General features: G+C 40.2%; 1 protein-coding gene across 1 annotated transcript in view; it reads right to left on the bottom strand.

Annotated features, from left to right (window-relative positions):
• Positions 1 to 14,842, bottom strand: part of LOC118494515 (NLR family CARD domain-containing protein 3-like) — a 59,733-nt gene that overhangs the window by 10,674 nt on the left and 34,217 nt on the right. The window contains exons 4-6 of the mRNA XM_035998825.1: positions 4,583 to 4,756; positions 2,450 to 2,623; positions 2,063 to 2,236 (exon numbers count right to left, since the gene is read on the bottom strand). Of these exons, the coding sequence (XP_035854718.1) occupies positions 2,063 to 2,236; positions 2,450 to 2,623; positions 4,583 to 4,756 (522 nt within the window). The remainder of the gene's footprint in view (positions 1 to 2,062; positions 2,237 to 2,449; positions 2,624 to 4,582; positions 4,757 to 14,842) is intronic.

Here is a 14,842-nt window from a genome sequence, read left to right as displayed (position 1 = left end):
ACCACACACACACAAAGGCACAGCAGCTACTGACACTGCTCAAATATTTACCCCTAAAGCAAGCAGTAATAGCTATAAAATCATTTCACTAAAATGCAGAAAAATCCATTAAACTTAACAAAAGCTGCTCATCATGTGAAGAAAAAGAAGATAGACATTTCTTTCATTAACTTCACATCTAAAAATGTAAACAAACTTGCAGCATATACAATATATAAAATACATATGAAATTGATTTATATATATATATATATATATATATATATATATATATATATATATATATATATATATATATATATATATTTTTTTTTTTTTTTTTTTTAATTTAGAAATTAATATATAGGCCTTTAATTATAAATATATATTTTTCTGATAATAACTGAAACACAACACACCATGCAGTATGTATACAAATATGTATTGCAAACAGACCTAAGTATGAAAAAAAGTGGTGTCCCATTTCATAGGGGTATGTTTTCACCCCTACCCCTAACCCCTCGTTTTTCGAGGGCCAAGGGCTAAGGGGTAGGGGTAAGATGAGAAATGGGATTCAGCCTAAACATCAGGCCACTTGCGTAGGCTACGGAGAAAGCTCTGCGTGGAGGCTCCGCAGGACCAGGAAAAACTTTGTTTCAAAAGAAGCTGGAGGCACCAAAAAAAACGCCGCTGGCTAAACTATTTAAACACAACGGGTTTATTCAGGAAACCCCCGTCTGTTGCTAGCAATGATAACGCAGTGATTAGTGACGATTCTCTCTGACCAATCAGGAGTCTCCAGGGTTTCACGTCACCTTGGTATCGCCTCAGCTCGCTTGGAACCTCGACTGAGCTGGTACTAAAAAAAGTACCTGTTAGCAGGTACCAGGGACTTTTATTCGTAATGGAAAACCAAAAAAGGCGAGTAGAGTCGAGGAGAGTCAAGCAGGTACCATGTAATGGAAAAGCCTCAGAGAAATAATTGGTCCAGATGTCAGTGTACGTCTCTGATCGATCCCATGAGCCATGCAGCACCGGCAACTGACATTTTAAACCTCTAGCTAACTAGTCTGCCGAAAGAGTAGATTAATGCTTCATCCACAGAGGGCCAGATGTACGTACATTTGTGAACGTAGCGTTATCAGCGCCATGGCCAACCAGCAGAAAGTGCATGCTGTGATACTTCAGCTTACGTTGTATTTACCAAACCTGCAGTTCATCGGGTAATCAATGCCTTTCTCTGCCCACTATACCGTAAATTGCGCTGTAGCAAAGCTTTACGTACTGTTGCTATGATACGGCTGAGGGCAGATTGCAATATTCCCACTGCTGATGCTATGACTGTTTGAAATTATCCGGATGCCAATATGTGTAATGTAGCGAGGAGTTTAATAACTGCTGGAATGTGAACGCTGAGTCGGATATTCAATATCATCTTTGATTTCTTCCAGTAACTGTTATATTGCATGGCTGCTTAATCTGTAACACTTAATGATTTCGTGTTCACTCAACTGAAGAAGTGTGATCCTTGTGGCAAAAATCTTTTCAGCTCGTCTCCTTGGACTATCTTCGTTTTGCTCGGATTACTGCTGCCATTTCACCAGGCGTCATATGCCAGGAAACCCGCTTGCGGCTGGTGTACACCTCCTTTTAAGAGGCGGAGAATTTTCACTGCAAAATAGAGTCATGCTTTCACGGGTGGTTTTTGTATATACCGCGGAATACATAATTAGGCGCACTTTACACTTCAACTCCCATCTCTTTATGGGAAACTCCCACTTTCCCGTTGACCCTCCCGTGAATGCATATGCATGGCACGGAAAAGCGCAATTTGCCATTTTCAGTTCCTGCGACAGGCAGTCTGTCCCGGACCTTTCTCTATCGAGTTGAAACTGATTTGATCCCGGGACACAGGGGAAAAAAGGATGTTTCTTAAAATCATGGACAGTGCTTTTAACATACAGAGATGTGTCCAAACTACATCAATTATTAACAGAAGGGAGTTATCATTTTAGTTCCTGGAGATGTTCTCCTTTAAAACTTCCTACACAAATATCTCCTTTTTGTTCATCAGTGTTTGTACCTGAGAGTGTCCAGTCTCCAGAGAGGATCCTTCAGTCCTGCTGACAGTAGCTTCACTCCTGAGTCTCCTGGATGATTGTAGCTCAGGTCCAGCTCTCTCAGATGGGATGGGTTGGAGCTCAGAGCTGAGACCAGAGAAGAACAGCCTTCCTCTGAGATCAGACAGCCTGACAGACTGCAAACACACAGGGATTTCTATATCTCAACCATAGTTCATATTTCATGCTTTATGACGTGGGATTATAAATAAAAACAAAATACTATGGAAACATTCATATATTTTCCGAAATTGTTTTAGCCCTGACATGAGAAGGGCTGTTTAAATTAAATGAAGCTTAAAGTTTATAGAAATATCTCAAATTAAAGACAAACAGTAACTTGATCTGACCTGAGAGTCTCCAGTGTGCAGTGTGGACTCTTCAGTCCAACAGAGATCAGCTTCACTCCTGAATCCTGCAGGTTGTTGTTACTCAGGTCCAGCTCTCTCAGACTAGAGGACCGGGAGCTGAGAACTGAGGACAGAACTTCACAGCTTCTCTCTGACAGATTACAGACACTCAGTCTGGAGAGACAACAGGAAGCAAACAAGGTATTTATATTTAACTCGTGTTGAAAGATAGAGTATTTATTCATGAATAAATCACACTTACAGAGTTTTGTTGGAGGGACGGTAATGAAGGAGACAGACAACATTTGGGTTGAAATGTTAAGTCTGGACTTTTGGTGATAGAAAATAAAAAAAATCGATTTTCTAAAGAAGTTGGAAACATGATAACTAATTTTGACTGAATGATTTAAAAAAAAAAAAAAAAAGAAAATAGGTTCTCAATCTCAGCCATAGTTAATACTTCATGCTTTACAATATATTATAAATAAGAACAAAATGCTTTGGAAACAAAGATTTCCGAATTGTTACATTTTAAATCCTGACATGAGAAGGGTGGTTTAAATTGAATAAAGCTTGAAGTTTAGAGAAATATGACATAAGAAGACAAGTAATAACTGTTTGTATGAAATCCCTTCTTGGCATGTTTAAATATCTGCTGATCTACTCTAAACAAGTTGGAAACATAATTAATCGTGACTGAATTAAGCAATATTACACGAGAGGGTTTGATTTAATGTCATTATTTAAGATTTATTTAGATTAGGACAATGCACATTAATCAACATTTCTGTAAATGCGCCAGTGTTAGCCAGTCGGCTAATTTTCAACTGTAGTCCTAGTTATCTAGCATGCATGTCTTTATGGTGGGAGGAAACCGGAGCACCCGGAGGAAACCCACACAAACACGGGGAGAACATGCAAACTCCACACAGAAAGGCCCAGAATGACATGGATTTGAACCCAGAACCTTCTTGCAGCAGACGTGCTAACCACTGAGCCACCGGGCTGCCTTTGGCACGACAGTGATGCGGCTAGGACCGAGGAGAAGGCGCTGAGGTTCGTAAGTATGACGGAAGTGATAATATGACATTAAACCAAACCCTCTCATGTAATAAAGTGGTTATACAACAATGGTTTCCAACTAAATAAAAGTTATAATCAAACTGTATTCATATTGTTGGGCAATTGGCTCTTAAAATAAAGAAAAGCAACAGAAACGATTTGTAGTCCCTCCCTGTTAAACGTTAGCCAGCCAGTCATTTTAAGCTAACGTTAGCTTTGTAATGGTAGAGATCGTGGAATTTTCCAAAACGTAATAACTAGCGCACATATAAACACCAACTGCTTGGCTAACTTAATCTGGTTTTAACTAAGATATCTACTGAAAAAAATATGTTCATGGATAGATTTAGCTACTATACGTCCTCAAATTTCATTATTGACGTGTCAGTGGCACAGCTGATGTGATCCAAACAGCTGATGTGATCCAAACAGCTGATGTGATCCAAACAGCTGAAGTGATCCAAACAGCTGATGTGATCCAAACAGCTGAAGTGATCCAAACAGCTGATGTGATCCAAACAGCTGATGTGATCCAAACTATTCCAGTAAGAGTTAACTATAGAGTGTTGTAAAAATGTTATTTCATCCAATGAATCACTTCTCATCCTCTTCCAACCATTCATCAAAACTAAGCCCTCCATATAAATCAAAATTAACAACAAAACAATCCATTGCATCAATATTGTAGGCTGATATTACTGTTTTTTAATTCAGCTCTGGAAGTTACAATGTTGCCATGGAAATGGCAGAGTAATATTTTATGTGATGCACCAGATGTGCTCAAATGGCTCTGTTTGTGCTGTTGTACTGATTTGAGTATGTTCTAAATGTCTAGTTGACTGTCTGTCTGGTCGGATCTACTTGTTGTATAATCAGGAATAACCAAACATCCAGTAATCAAAGTCACATGATATTAAAATACAAATGATTTCTGGATCTCAGCCACAGTTCATATTTCATTCTTTATGAAGTGATTCTAAATCAGATTAAATTACTTTGAAAACATTCACTTTTTTTGAATGTTTCCAAAGTATTTTTCAATACAGTGTTTTCAAAGATTATTGCCCTGACCTGAGAGTCTCCAGTGTGCAGTGTGGACTCTTCAGTCCATCAGAAATCAGCTTCCCTCCTGAATCCTGCAGGTTGTTGTTACTGAGGTCCAGCTCTCTCAGACTAGAGGACTGGGAACTGAGAACTGAGGACAGAGCTTCACAGCTTCTCTCTGACAGATTACAAAAACTCAGTCTGGAGAGACAACAGGAAGGAAACAAGTTATTTATATTTAACTCCTGTTGAAAGATAGCAGAGTATTTATTGATGAATAAATCCCACTTACAGAGCTTTGTTGGAGGGACGGTAATGAAGGAGACAGATAACAATTGTGTTTAAAAGTTAAGTCTGAACTTTTGGTGACAGAGAATATAAAAAACATTTTCTAAACAAGTTGGAAACATGATAACTAATTATGACTGAATAAGGAGTAAAAAGACATCCAGTATTCAAATTCACATAAGATTTAAAAAAAGAAATAGGTTGTCAATCTCAGCCATAGTTCATTCTTTGTGCTTTACGACATATTATAAATAAGAACAAAATGCTTTGGAAACATTCAAAGATTTCTGAATTGTTAAATTTTAAATCCTGACATGAGAAGGGTGGTTTAGATTTAATAAAGCTCAACGTTCAGAAAAAAGTCATATAAGAAGACAAATAATGATTGTTTATATGTTGACTCTGGACTTTTGATGATACAGTATATGAAATCCCTTCTCAGCATATTTAAATATCTGCTGCTCTACTCTAAACAAGTTGGAAACATGCTAATTAATCATGACTGAATTATACAATATTACATTAGAGGGTTTGATTTAACGTCATTATTGGCACGATAATGATACGGCCAGGACCGAGGTGCTGGCACCGAGGTTCGTAAGCATGACTGAAGTGATAATATGACGTTAAATCAAACCATCTTGTGTAATAAAGCGATTATACAACAACGGTTACCAACCAACACCAACCAAAAGTTATAATCAAACTGTATTCACATGGGGCAATTCACTCTCAAAAAAAAGAAAAGCAACAGAGACGATTTGTAGTCCCTCCTTGTTAAACATTAGTCAGCCAGTCATCTTAAGCTAACATTAGCTTTGTAACGAAAACGTAATATCCATCAATCCATCTTCTTCCGCTTATCCGGTAACGGGTCGCGGGGGTAGCAGCTCCAGCAGGGGACCCCAAACTTCCCTTTCCCGAGCCACATTAACCAGCTCCGACTGGGGGATCCCGAGGCGTTCCCAGGCCAGGTTGGAGATATAATCCCTCCACCTAGTCCTGGGTCTTCCCCGAGGCCTCCTCCCAGCTGGAAACGTAATAGCTACCGCATATATAAACACCAAACTGCTTGGCAGTTTAATCTGGCAATTAATCTGGTTATAACTAAAATATTTCCTGAAAAGAATATTTTTTTCATGGATAGATTTAGCTACTTTATGTCCGCAAACTTCATTATTCACGTGTCAGTGGCACAGCTGATGTGATCCAAACAGATGATGTCATCCAAACAACTGATGTTGGAGCCATTATACAACTTTGTTTTGTTTATATACCACAGTGTATATATACCGCAGTTTGAGCATGGATGGTGGAGCATTGCCTTAGGGAAGGCATACAGGTAATTAACAGCCAGGGATACACAGGTGTGTGGCTAGGGGGAAAAGCATACAGCCTTTCACCGTGTCAGGTTTGATTTGCGTGCAAAAGAAAATTAATGGAACTAAACCAGAAATGAAATGGACTGTATTGCTTGTGCTACGGTGAGCTGGCCGTCAGGAAAAGAAATGGTTTACAACACTGAAATGCAGAAAGATTGTGGACATTGATTGACCAAGCAAGTTCTTTCCTGGTCCCACCTCATTGGCATAATGTAGGAGTTGGTAAAATAATCCATAAACTGATGTGATCCAAACAGCTGATGTAATCCAACAGCTGATTTATTTGAGCGGTATCGATGCTAGCCTACATAACCTTATCCGTCCTCATACATACCAGCAGATTATGTCACATTGTTTTTTTTTGCAAATGGCAGTTTTCTTTACAACATTGGTAATGTGGAGCATTTTAGTAAACACTGTATAGTAGAGGTGTTGAAATTAATCAAATAATCGATGCATCGGGATGCGGACATTGACGATGCTGCATCGATGCAACGGCTGACCATAATTGATTATAACGCAATGACGACGCTCGTTAATTTTCCGGCCGCGGCATAAACATTCAAATGAAAAATAACATTCTCAGTAGCCTAACCCTTTCACACACACACACACACACACACACACACACACACACACAGACAGACAGACACACAAACAAACACAGACACACACACAAAACGGCTGAGCGGAGACACAGGAGAGTGGAGAGAATCGCAAATCGAGAAGAGGAAAGAAAACACTGAGAAACATCGAGAGACACTAGCAGCTAACGGACTAGCTAAAGTTGGAGCTAACGGACTAGCTAAAGTTGGAACTAAGGGCGGAGAGTTGTTGATTTGGAGGATGCTGATTTTGGACCGGGAGAGGACGACAGCGTGTTTCCCTGCTGAAGAGGACTTGGTGACTGGTTTTCGTTTTCGTGTTTGAGCTGTCTTTCTTGGACTACCTAACAGCTAACTGTAAATTGGAGTTCTGTGTGTGTGCTTCACTGAAGATAACGTCCTGCATGTCCACACGAGCTACCATCAGGCCCGCAACTTTTTTTCCCCCTCTTGGCATGTTAGTGAGTGTGTGTGTGTGTGTGTGTGTGTGTGTGTGTGTGTGTGTGTGTGTGTGTGTGTGTGTGTGCACAGTGGTTAAGTTATTTATTACAAGGTATTTATATTTAACTTCTGTTGAAAGATATCAGAGTATTTATTGATGAATAAATCCCACTTACAGAGCTTTGTTGGAGGCTTTGACCACTGGCAGCAGCCTCAGAAGAGCCTCCTCTGAAGCAGAGTATTTCTTCAGGTCAAACACATCCAGATCTTTCTCTGATGACAGTAAGATGAAGACCAGAGCTGACCACTGAGCAGGAGACAGTTCATCTGTGGAGAGACTTCCTGATCTCAGGGACCATTGGATCTGCTCCACTAGAGAATGATCATTCAGTTCATTTAGACAGTGGAACAGATTGATGCTTCTCTCTGCAGACAGATTCTCACTGATCTTCTCCTCCCCATCCATCTTCTCTTCCCCATCCATCTTCTTCTCCCCATCCATCTTCTCCTCCCCATTCATCTTCTCCTCCCCATCCATCTTCTCCTCCCCATCCATCTTCTTCTTGATGTACTCCACTGTTTCCTGATTGGTCTCTGAGCTACTTCCTGTCTGTTTCATCAGACCTCGTAGGAGATTCTGATTGGTCTGCAGTGAAAGACCAAGGAGGAAGCGGAGGAACAAGTCCAAGTGTCCATTTGGACTCTGTAAGGCCTCATCCACAGCACTCTGGTAGAACTGTGTTGATGTTGTTTGTTTTCCTGACAGCAGGTTGACTCCAGAGTTGGTGAAGGTCAGATGGACATGAAGAGCAGCCAGAAACTCCTGAACGCTCAGATGGATGAAGCAGAACACCTTGTCCTGGTACAGTCCTCTCTCCTCTTTAAAGATCTGTGTGAACACTCCTGAGTACACTGAGGCTGCTCTGATATCGATGCCACACTCTGTCAGGTCTGATTCATAGAAGATCAGGTTGCCTTTCTGCAGCTGCTCAAATGCCAGTTTTCCCAGAGACTCAATCATCTTCCTGGTGTCTGGACTCCAGTGTGGATCTGTCTCAGCTCTTCCATCATACTTCATGTTCTTTACTTTGCACTGAACCACTAGGAAGTGAATGTACATCTCAGTCAGGGTCTTGGGAAGCTCTCCTCCCTCTCTGGTCTTCAACATGTCCTCCAGAACTGTAGCAGTGATCCAGCAGAAGACTGGGATGTGGCACATGATGTGGAGGCTTCGTGATGTCTTGATGTGGGAGATGATTCTGCTGGCCTGATCCTCATCTCTGAATCTCTTCCTGAAGTACTCCTCCTTCTGTGGGTCAGTGAACCCTCTGACCTCTGTCACCATGTCAACACACTCAGGAGGGATCTGATTGGCTGCTGCAGGTCGTGTGGTTATCCAGAGGCGAGCAGAGGGAAGCAGTTTCCCCCTGATGAGGTTTGTCAGCAGCACACCCACTGAGGTGGACTTTGTAACATCAGTCAGGATCTCAGTGTTGTTGAAGTCCAGAGGAGGTCGACACTCATCCAGACCATCAAAGATGAACACAACCTGGAACTCTTCAAACCTGCAGATTCCTGCTTCTTTGGTTTCACTAAAGAACAAATGAACAAGTTCCACCAAGCTGTACTTTCTCTCTTTCAGCACATTCAGCTCTCTGAAGGTGAATGGAAATGTGAACTGGATGTCCTGGTTGGCTTTGTCTTCAGCCCAGTCCAGAGTGAACTTCTGTGTTAAGACTGTTTTCCCGATGCCAGCCACTCCCTTTGTCATCACTGTTCTGATTGGTTCATCTCTTCCAGGTGGGGTTTTAAAGATGTCTTCTTGTCTGATTATTGTTTCTGGTCTGTCTGGTTTCCAGGATGCTGTTTCAATCTGTCTGACCTCATGTTCATCATTGACCCCTGCAGTCCCTCCCTTTGTGATGTAGATCTCTGTGAACATCTGATTCAGAAGGGTTTGGTTTCCTGCTTTAGCAATCCCCTCAAACACAAGTTGGAACATCTTATGTAACTTGGATTTGACTTTTCCCTGGCACGCAGCAAGAATCTCTGAATGAATAAAACAATGAAATCAATGAGGGTTTGTTCTGGTGAATGTGAGTTCGCACATTTCTGTATTCATGAAATCTATTCAGCCCATTTGACGATGAGGTCCTGAATATGTCAACTATTGTAAAATGACTTATTATTCCTCAAAAACAACTGATATTTTGGGTGTCTCAGTCATAGATCTTTGAACTCTTAATTGTCCAAATAAACCAGAAGGTATATAACTTAATTACAGAGGGAATTCATATTGCCCAAGCAGTATCTTACAGTGACATCAATGTGTGCAAATTCTAACCAGCAGAGTAAACAAAAACAGTCTGACTTTGTTTCATCACTTTTGGTTCTCTGAGACACTTTAAATTTAGTTTCTCTTGTGGATGTTTGGTAGCTTGTTCTGTTGTTGTCAACACAACATACTGTATGTATCTTTGTAGTTAAGAGGGAGACATTGGTAACAAAGCTAATGTTTGTTGAAGACTGTGATATAAAAGTTTGATCTAAAGTTACATTCATTTTTTATTTATAATGATTATGACTTACTTGCAGGTTCATAGATGATGTCTGATAAATTCTCCAGTAGATCATTTTGATTGATCTTCACTAAAACTATTCTGGTCACATTAATAGTGTTTATACTGTAGGTCTGGAACATCATATCCACTGTGTTCACCCTGTTTACATTCTCCAGTTTACTCTTTCTCATTGCTGGGAAGTTTTTTAGGGTCCCTTTCTGCTGCAGGTACCACTTAAATTTTTCAAAGTCGTCGGTTCCCAAATCTTCTAAAATTCCCAGAACAACTTCTTGAGGCGTCTCCATCTTTTGTCCCTGCAAAGATCCAAAAGATAGCAAAAACTACACCGTCACTTAACAGAATTTTTTGTGGAGTTTAAAAATACTCTGATTATCAAAACAGACCAGTTTTGTAAATTATGTTATGATGACATTTGTGTAAACAAATAATTCAATATTCAATCATGGCTCATTATATAATGGTAATAAATAAACCAAAAGTAAAGATTCTGCATTAGTTCTATTAGACTTCAGTGTTTCCTCTGATACAGTGGATCACTGTATCGTACTTGAGAGGCTCAGGCAGTGGATGGAAATGTTTGGATCAGCTCTGGAGTGGCTTTCTTCTTACCTTTCAAACAGGAGTTTTTCAGTTATTGTTCATTACTATGCTCCGTCATCTAAATCTATGTCTCAAGGTTCTGTCCTGATTCTGATGCTGTTTGCTTTATACATTCAGCTCTTGTTTCTCTTGGTCAAATAAGAAGTCATTTAAAAGATATCTCCACAGAATCAGAATTGATGTTAGTGTCATTGTAAGGAGATATAATAAAGTGTGTGCTACTCTTTGGTGCAACATAAAAAAACATAACAATGACAATCCTCTGGTCTATAAAGTGCACCAGACGATTGTGAACAAGATAGATGTAAAAGTAGTTGTTATACATGTACAGACCATAGATATGGAGTCCTGAGCAGACAGACCACTGGGAACTTCTGAGATCTCCTGGTCCACTCTGTGGAGGAATCAGGAATAATTAGCACACAGCATGCAATGGTGAAGTCCCTTCAGTTAGCCTCAAAAAGATTTACTGCCCCAGACGAAGGAGTTCAAGTATCTCAGGTTCCCTCTTGTTCATTATGTACATCCTTCCTCTGGGAGAGATCCACCATCATGGCCTCTGTATCCACTGCTAGTCAGACAACACTCAATATCTCTCCTCCAAAACAACAGCCACCCACTCCACTATCACTACCTGCCTTGCAGACATTTAAACATGAATGCAACAGAACTTCCTAAAACACAACTGCAATTAATCTGAAATCTTCATCATTGGTCCAAACTACCCGCTCCACCCAGACCTCAACATCAGTGGCTCCATCCTCCACCCAGGTCCACAACTTCGGAATCACCCTCGACCCCACCCTATTGTTCCTACCCCAAGTTAAACAGGTTACAAAATCTGCCTTTTTACACCTCAAGAACATTGACCGCCTCCAGCCGTCCCTGCCGGTGTCAAAACACTTATCCATGCCCTCATGACCTCCAGACGCGCCTACTGCAATAGCATCCTCTATGGTAAACCCAACAACATCCTCAATAAACTCCAATATATCCAAAACTCTGCCGCCCGCATGTTCACTAGCACCTGCCACAGAGACCACATCACAACTGACCAAGCACCAAACCTGGAGAGACAGGTCTTTGCAGCTGCTGCCCCTCCCTCTCACACCTTCACCAACTACATCCAAAAGCCTTCTCTGGAGGTTTCTGGGAACAACAAGAGACGATATATCTCTATCTCTGTGTAGTAATCATTCTTGTACATATGGAATATGTAACAGAGTGAAGGCATAGTCTCTTCACTGAGAGAACCAAGGTATCAATATAACTAGATGTCTTCTCTTGGTTTGTTTGAACAAACTTAGTGTTCACACAAAACAAGTGAATATTGGGCCGAACCAAATCTAAAACAACAGAAAATATTGTCTGATGAGAACAACTGAATATTAGAACAAAACATGAGTACATGGCAGAGTTTTGCTCTAAAACTGAGCTACAACACCAGAGAACGATGCCCCAAATTCGAACAAGTCGGAAAGATAATCAACAGTGTTTGATGGATCAGACCAACTGGAAGGCAGCACAGTTTCTTTTGTTCTCATTTTAAATCCTCACCGTTGATCAACAGAGTGACGTCCATCTTTGGAGGCCACAGGTAAACCCTTAGACAGCTCGCTCTTCATGGACACACAGCTGGGTTCTGGTTCTTCCAGCTTTCTCCTGATAGAAACATAAAAACTGAATATAATCTGCACTGTACCCAGAACACGGTGCAACAATGGATTGTGGATACATTTCAAACAATATTTGCTCATTGTTTTGTCATGCCATCCAGGAGAACAGTGTTTTCACAGAAACACAACAGTTTTAAATGTACAGAGTGAATTCATGTAAAACACACAGGTGGCTGCATCTTGTAGACCACTATCAGATATGCACGGTAAGGAGCAGGTTGGTTGTGGGTTTCCCCCTGCTGTTCTGTTATTCTTGGCAAGGCCACCTGCCCTAGTAAAGGATTATGGGTGGCCACCCATAATCCTCTACAAGGGCAGGTTGCAAAAGTCCAGTTCAGACCAAAGATTCTGGACGAGACAAGTTGAAACTTGCAGATACTTGCAATGCTCCGGAAGCAAACAGATAAAGGGGCATACCAAAAAAAATATTTTAACACAGAAAATTGTTTTTATTTCAAATATTAGTAATGTTTGTCAGGTTCTTACCTTCCATCACCAGATAGTCTAAAGAAAAAGAGGAAGCAACATTGAGTACTACTGATAAGAACTGATACTTATACCAAATATAATAATACAACAGGCTATATACATAATTATTAACCACTTACTTTTTGTCAGAAACATGTTTAAAATCCAACAAACTATCAGGTTCAGGATCAGGTTCAGGTTCACGTTCAGGTCTCTGATGGGTCCTGATAGAAAAACACATTTATTGAAGACCACATGTTTAGTTAAAGACTCCCTGCTTAACATAACTGAGAAAATATATAATTAAGATAAATATGTATACAAGCCTAATTATTAAAAATAAATGCCAATAATGACTTACTTTCTGACACATTGATTAAAACTAGAGCCCAACCGATATTATCGGCCGATATATTGGCGGGCTGATATTATATTTAAAAAATAAAATAAAAACATAGGAAACCCCATTCAACAATGCTCTGAGTGTTGGTGTTGCATAGTTTGTCCACCAGAGGGCGCTCTTATTATTAAAGTTCATTTAGATAGGGACAGATACAAAAAACATAGATAAGCTTACACATCTGGGGCCCGTTTCAGGAAGGAGGTTTAACAAACTCTGAGTGTAAACCTGATCTCTGAGTTGATTTACACTGAGATGGAAACTGAGTTTTCGGTTTCAGAACAGCTGACTTGAGTTGGTTCAATCAACTCAAAGTAAGTTCACGCGCATGCACCACCACTATAAAAAGGCACCATGAATGGAGCCATGATACTACGATTCACCATGGTAACAACCACAAACAAACTAGTCAGCGGAAACACATACAGCGCGTTAAAAAAGCAACACAGCAGCTGCTGCAAAAGAGAGAGAGAGTTAGAATTTGCGTGGGAGAAAATTGCTGCTAGAGTAAATGTGTAATATTCCAATATACAAAAACGTTTAAAACACGTTTCAGAGCGAGTCACACTCTTCTGACGGCGCTTTGCTATACAGTGGCTTTTACTTTGAAGAAAACTGCCGTTTTCAAAAAATGATATATGAGGACGGATAAGTTATGTAACCTAGGCTGCATAACAGACTGGGAAGAAAAATGATACCGCTCAAATAGGTAGTTATCTGAAAATTAAAATGTCTGGGCTTCAATATCATCAAGGTCAAGGTAACTTTATTGTCCCCGAGGGGCAATTATTTGTACAGCCAGCAGACACACATAAAGACAAGACAAACAACAATACAGCAAACATGAAATACCCACAGTATCTAAAACCACAACAGTAAATAAAAATATATACATTCAGAACAATTCTGGTAATTTGTTTAAAATGGAAATAGAAGTCAGGATAAAAGAGTTTCTGAGTCTGTTTGACCTGCATCTGGGCATGGAGTACCTACGGCCTGAAGGAAGTAACTTAAACTGGCAGGACAAGGGGTGGCTAGGATCAGCTGCAATGGATTTGGCCTTCTTTGCCACTCTGTTGGAGTAGATGTGGGAAAGAGTGGGAAAGTTAATGCCTACAATCTTGTCACATGGCCTAACGATACTCTCTAGTCGTTTTTTGTTTTTTATGGACAGAGAACCAAACCAGCAAATAAAACAGAAGGTTAAAACAGACTCAATAAAACAGGAATAAAACATTCTCATGAATGTTGAAATTCCTCAGTTTTCGGTAGAAGTACATCAAGCACATCAATGTGCGGTTCAAAACATAGCTTGCTATCAATTATTGTGCCAAGGTAATTGGCACAATACTTTCGACATATAACACCCTGCGAAGTAAAGCAGAAGTAAAGCAGCTTCTTCATCAACGGGATCGTCGACAAAAGGAAATGCCATGTTTTTAGAAAAGTCTTTTTTATAGTCTGCCTAAAATGGGTAATAAACCAACACAATTTTTTTATTCATGCCGATGAACTGTGCTAAAATGCGCCTGGTACAGACTGAATGAATGAATGAATGAGGAAATGGAAGAGCGCTGTGTCAGAGGGAGGAGAATGAGAGAAACTCAAAGTTTCTTGAAGAAAACCTGCTCCCGACCAGGTTAGGTTCACAGACTCAGTTACCATAGTAACTGACTCTGAGGTTAAGTTACCATAGTAACTGACTCTGAGGTTAAGTTACCTCTCTTTCTGAAACAGAAAACCCAGAGTTCCCCTCATCTCAGGGTTAACTAACTCAGAGTTTTCACTAAACCTGCTTTCTGAAACGGACCCCTGATGTATGTATCATAGTGTTTTTAGCTCAAG

This window comes from Sander lucioperca, chromosome 24 (assembly GCF_008315115.2).
Source record: "Sander lucioperca isolate FBNREF2018 chromosome 24, SLUC_FBN_1.2, whole genome shotgun sequence".
Classification (NCBI taxonomy): Eukaryota; Metazoa; Chordata; class Actinopteri; order Perciformes; family Percidae; genus Sander; species Sander lucioperca.
The sequence above is the reverse complement of the archived record's forward strand: the minus strand, read 5'-3'. Positions and strand labels throughout refer to the sequence as shown.